Source organism: Ostrea edulis, chromosome 3 (assembly GCF_947568905.1).
Source record: "Ostrea edulis chromosome 3, xbOstEdul1.1, whole genome shotgun sequence".
In the NCBI taxonomy this organism is placed as follows: domain Eukaryota; kingdom Metazoa; phylum Mollusca; class Bivalvia; order Ostreida; family Ostreidae; genus Ostrea; species Ostrea edulis.
In genome coordinates, this window is record NC_079166.1 from 61,101,559 (window position 1) to 61,107,743 (window position 6,185).

The window sequence follows — 6,185 nt, forward strand, 5'->3', positions numbered from 1 at the left end:
GCTTATGTTATCAAGATAGAAGGCTCAAGGCAGGTGTGACCGTTCAGTAGGGGATGCTTACTCCTTCTATGCACCTGATCCCACTTCTAGTGTGTCCAGGACCCCGTGTTTGCTCTACTCTTAATTTTGTAATTTTATGGGATTTATGAGATTATCACTGTTCGTTAAATTTACTTTTCCATGATCCTGTGCAACGAAAATAGTTTAATGTATATTTATTATGTTGTTAGCTAAAAATGTGCAATTTCTTTATGTTGATATAAAAAAGATGAAGATAACGAACAGTGATTAATCTCATAACTCCTATATACTTCTGTTTATGTGTGTCTGACATCTTAATTAAGGTGGCAATAGATAAATTGTCTTTGGGTATTAATGAAATTAAAGTATACGAAGTGGAAATTTATTAATCATTTCTTCTTAGATCGAGGCATTGTCCTTCATTTTAACTTAAAACATTTCTGTTACGCAATCCTTTGTCTTTTTAGGCTTTTATATAGAAGAAAGTCCACTTGTAGTGAAAAGGTTACCTGTAGGTGTCCAATAAGTTGACAATTGCTGTCCATTATTTTTAAGAATGAACAGATACTGTCCGTTCTTAAAAATAATGGGCAGTAATTGTCAACTTATTGGACAGTGCCAGGTAAACCCAATAACTTATTAGATGTCTACAGGTAGGCTGAAAATAAGAGAAATACAATATGTTTGTCAAAGAGATACAAATTTGATTTTAAATTCCCTACAAGTAAGAATCAACACAGATTTCGGAAAAATCAATGAAACACTTAAAACGATATTTCCCCTTAGTAGAATTCTCTGCTTCAACTTTACGGTTCACAATTTTTTAAATTCCATTGGCCATTATTATATCGCATCAAAACTTGGATTTCAAAGACATATTTCCATACTGTATTTGAATTTCGCTAGATTGAGAGGCACATTCCGAAACTTCTTCAAAACGCTTTTTTATGTTTTCTTTATTAGCATATCCTAATTCTGAAACATTATTTTCGCTTTTATAAATGATTTCATTTCACGAGATGGGCGTATTGGGTTCTTTTGGCTGGGGTTAATTATTTCCTCGTCCAAATATTCGAAAACAATGTTTTTCAGATGAAAATTTGGCTCCATAACTTTTTCACCCTCCATATCCAGAATATAACACTCATCAAGATAATATTCGCAGTACTTTCATTAAAATCCTTAAATTTTGATCGTGAAATAAAAATATTCTCCCTATCAGAGGAAGACATGTTGATATGGCTCAGTACTACAAAGTGAGTGAATATAAAACCTGCAGTACAAGACTACTTACCTGACACTATCTAATAAGTGAACAAAAGAAACAGACTTCTACGCAAGACGACTATTCAAAACTAGCTTTATTCATAATTATCATTGTCAATGGGTTTACCTGAGCCTGTCCATTCTTAGAACAAAAGATGTAATGTTTTCAGTAGGATATAAGCCTCAAACTCTCCATTCTGTGAGAAAAAAATCTGATCCTGGCCCTACGGGACTCGATCAGTTCTTTCTCTCACAGATTGGACAGTTTGAGGCTTATATCCTTTACAAAACTTTCACCCCCGTCACAAATGCGTTATAAGCAGTGCAACTGAAATTGAACATTTTGGCTCCAGAGAATAAGAAAAAGAAGGAAGTATGAAGTGTTTACAGACGATGGACAAATAGACGGGCGATTAAAATAACCAGGTCAATAGAAAATGTTATCATATCTAGAAGGACGGAAGTAAACAGCAGAATATAGGTCTTCAATACAAATCTAATCGGGAGAAATCTTTCTAAACTACCAATAGGCATTTGAGTATAATTTGTATTTTGAATTCATAATACGTCAATTTACAAATAAGTGTAGGTTCACAAGTTTACTTGATTTGCGCATACCATGCATTATAAAGTAGTTTATGAAGTATAATATACATGATATAATAATAGGCTCTCTATGCATTCAACATTTATAATCAAGGAAATAGTCTTCCTGTAAACAAACTATTCACAAGATACATCACGCCGACATATTGGTTTTCCTATGTATCAGCTGAATTGCAAGTAATGTGCGACAAAAAGTACAACATTATAGGATAATTATACCCCTACCGTCAAACAGCAAACTCTGTCAAGATCTTAGCTGTTACATCGTCATGGTGAACTGGAAATAAAGTCCATTTGTCGTAAATAATCAACCGTCAAATATCGTCTACTGTTTCTCGAATGCGTGAAATGGGTAATGGGGGTCGCGTTTTCTTTCGTTGAATATGATATTCTTCTACTGTGGAACATATTATATGTGCACGGAGAGCGCGTCCATAATGAATATAATGATGTTTTGTAGATTTGGGGTGTTTTATAATATCTATACACACACACACACACACATACACACATACATACATACATACATACATACATATATATATATATATATATATATATATATATATATATATATATATATTCTGTGTTTTATATTAAATATTTCTTCACTTAGGGCAGTTATGTTCATTTAAGAGTTCATTGCTATTTCCGTGCTTTATATGAAATATTTCAAATGCAATGTGTATCATGTATGATCCTCTTAAATGTACGTTAAATAACTGTATCCTAAATTCATTCCCAATGACCGTGTAGCGTGTGACAGCGTAGCGAGAATTCCATCGTCATCGAAAGCAAGGTTGTTTGATTTGCCTAGATGGTCGAGCGGTCTAGCGCGCTGGAAATTGAAATTTTCTGTGCTTTATATATATATATATATATATATATATATATATATATATATATATATATATATATTCCGTTTTTAACATAAGAAAAAATAAATTCACTTTGGGTTATGAAAATATCTGTGTTCAAGTTGTTTTTGCGTATACATGTGTACTTTAAAATTCGCAAAAGTAGGGAACTTGCTTTGAATTACCAAGTCACGTGATCTGTTCCTTAATGGAGGACATAACTATATCCTGAAACTGCATGGATTCGGTTTAACATTATATCTCATCGGATAATTCGATAATTTATAGCATTTTCCGAGAAAAAATTATCATAGAAATTACTCCATTACACTAAAAATGCAAGTAAATGCAAGCGTTACTTCAAACATTCTCTAGCAGCCTAACGATATTCTAACTCATCCTTGTGAATACGATCAGTCAGGAGTCGTCATGAAATTCTCCATGATGTTGGATATCTGTCTTTTTGCCACGATGATATATCTTTCTGCAGGTAACTTGAAACACTAATTCGGATTATCATAATTAGGATTATCAAAATAATTATTGAAAAAATGTTTTTCTTTCGAATTTGATAGGAATTCGAGAGGAAAATGGTGATATTGAATTCATTTGAAATTGGAGAGTTTTATTTTAAAATAATACATGAGAGATGTACGGTAATCATGTAGTCAATTTTCAATCATGTTTCTTCTTCTTTATCCATTATTCCAAAGGAAATGTTGAAATGGGAAACGCAACTGGATACGATTTGGTCATACATTGTCTGAACTAATTTCTTTTTAGAACAAGGTCCTTCCCGACATGCAGTAGAAATATGCGACAACGAACAGGCCACCATACGCTGTCGAGAAAGGATAGTGGTTGAATCCGCACGTTACGGCCAAGCAAGAGGAAACAGATGTGGCGCAGAGGTCCACGGTAACTGTGAGAGGAATGTAACTAACATAGTTAAAGGGTTATGCAACAATAAGGCAACGTGTCAGATTCAACCTGTTCAGCTGTTCGCTGACCCCTGTCCAGGGACAGTGAAGTCCGCGGAGGTTATTTATATTTGTCATTTCTGGCTTTTCTAGTAGAGTAGGACACTTGTAACCTGCTATTAAATGATATCTTTGAGAGAGTTGTATTATGTTTCTCTGGAAAAATGAATGGAAACAATATAAGTCTATGAATGATCAATTTTGCAAGGACATTGACATGTTAGTAGATAAACCAATGTTCTACAGTTTCATCTTCAGATTTTCTGTTAATGATTTTAAAACGTGTGATATATACGAGTAGGAATTCATTTGTTAGTAATCTTACTGAGCGTAGTTTCCGCATTAAAACGTCGGAAACATTTAGTTGTAAATCTTCTGTTTAATGTTGTCTATGCAATTGGGTATAACCTTTACGAATTAATTCATGTCGGAGGAATATGAAAGATATGTAAATAAAAGAATATCAGGATATAATATTTCAAATTAATAACGGAGGGAAAAAACCTTTTTTATAAACATTCAAATTTTCCAGATCTGTTCATGTTATCCATGAGGGTCAAAATTCTGGATAAAATTTACCAAATATCGCACCAACTGTTCAGGTTTATGTACAAAATGTATTATATTTCGTAAACAACGAGACGATTACTGGATTGAGACACCAGACACTGTATTTCCATCTAAGCTTTCCATGCTGGGATTTTTCAACACCAGAATACAGATTAAATTGTGTGATTATGGATGTTGCCTATCACAATCTCTTTACACCAGTTAATGATAATCCTTCCACCCCACCCCCAAGCAAGCATATAATTACTTCTAAAAGAATAGATGCTGTCAATTTCATCGCAAAAGGTTTATTCCTGTTTACAAATGTACTTCAACGATTGCATCAAAATTTTTAATTTACAAAAGAAACTTTACAGTGTTTTGATATAGACATTTTATACAAAATCTACCTACATGTTCTTGTTCTTTATTCATCTATCGTATAGCTCAGCTAGACATGTCATTACTGGAGATTGTGACAAAACTGAAAATGTAGACCTGGAGTCATTTATTTTTAAAGGGTCTTAAACTCAGCGAGTCTCGTTCATTCATTTGGCAAAAGGACTTAATCTCTGTTAGGAATTCCATCGAAGATTATGCCAGACAAAAGGCCCGACATGAACAAGTACTTGAGAGCTTGTCAGAATGAATAAAAAATATAAAAGGAATATTAAAACATACATACGTAACATCAATCCTATGTTTATAAAACTGGAAGTGATTATAGAATCAGATAGGTTACACGAGGAATGTATTTGTTCCAGGTGACAAAGCTTGTAACAACATTGTCTTTGTTAGTCTTATCATTACATTTAAATAAACTTGGCTTTAATTCCACATTTGGTACATGTAATTCATTTATGTTCCAAGTTCCCTTTCCAAAGACGAATTTTTTCAATATCATATTTCGATTTTAAACACATTTGATTTCCACGTCATTGAAACGAATGAATGAAAGCCAAAGATAACGAACAGTGAGTGATCAATCTCATAACTCCTATAAGCAATACAAAATAAAGAGTTGGGCAAACACGGACCCCTTCATATACCAGAGGTGGGATCAGGTGCCTTTGAGGAGTAAGCATCCCCTGACGACCGGTCACACCCGTTGTGCGAGTCCTATATCTTGGTCAGGTAAACGCAGTTATCCGTAGTTAAAATCAGTGTGCCAAGAACGCCCTAACAATCGGCATGAAACACGTCAGACAGTATTTGACCCAATGATACATGTAGGTTGTATTGGGAAACTAGATCGTTATAACGACCATAGGATTTGCGAAATGCTGATTTTAAACGCGACTGTTGGATCCCTGTACCATCAACTTGTTTGTCAATAGCCTGCCTCGATTTTAAAACTGACAATAAGTAAAAGAAGCTCTTGCGAATCGAATCAGTTGAAAGATGTAAACACCACATGCAGGTGATAATCGAATATTGTTATACAAATATGGGAAGTTGTTGATGGAGAAGTTGAAATCATCCCGTTTGTCATAAAGTTGAGTTGTTAGTTTGCCGTTAATATCTACTTTCAATAAAATATCTAAGTATGCAGCAGAAGTGGACGACTCTGTGGTGTCTTTTATTTCTAGTTCACTGAGATACATTGAATCAACATATGCATGAAAATTATTATTGTTAATAGATAATACATCTTCGATATATCTAAATTTTGTATTGAAGCAACAGCAAGAGATTTTTTTTCTTCTCACGCAGAAGTTTTTGAATAAATTCTGTTTCATAGGAAAATGAAAACAGGTCAGCTAACAAAGGAGCACAATTCGTGACCATGGGGATTCCAACAGACTGTTAGAAGACCTGATAACCAAAGACCACGAAGATATTTTCAATGAGGAACTCCAGCATATTTTTTTATTTCATCTTCAGAGTACTTGTACGTGGAATCAGA

General features: G+C 33.9%; 1 protein-coding gene across 1 annotated transcript; it reads left to right on the forward strand.

The window, feature by feature from the left end:
• The first annotated feature begins 3,080 nt into the window (after positions 1-3,080).
• On the forward strand, positions 3,081-3,868 carry LOC125674877 (rhamnose-binding lectin-like). The gene is made up of 2 exons (XM_048912239.2): positions 3,081-3,240; positions 3,534-3,868. Exons 1-2 carry the CDS (start codon positions 3,180-3,182, stop codon positions 3,821-3,823), a joined length of 351 nt encoding a protein of 116 aa, XP_048768196.2. The 5' UTR covers positions 3,081-3,179; the 3' UTR covers positions 3,824-3,868.
• Positions 3,869-6,185: the final 2,317 nt, after the last annotated feature.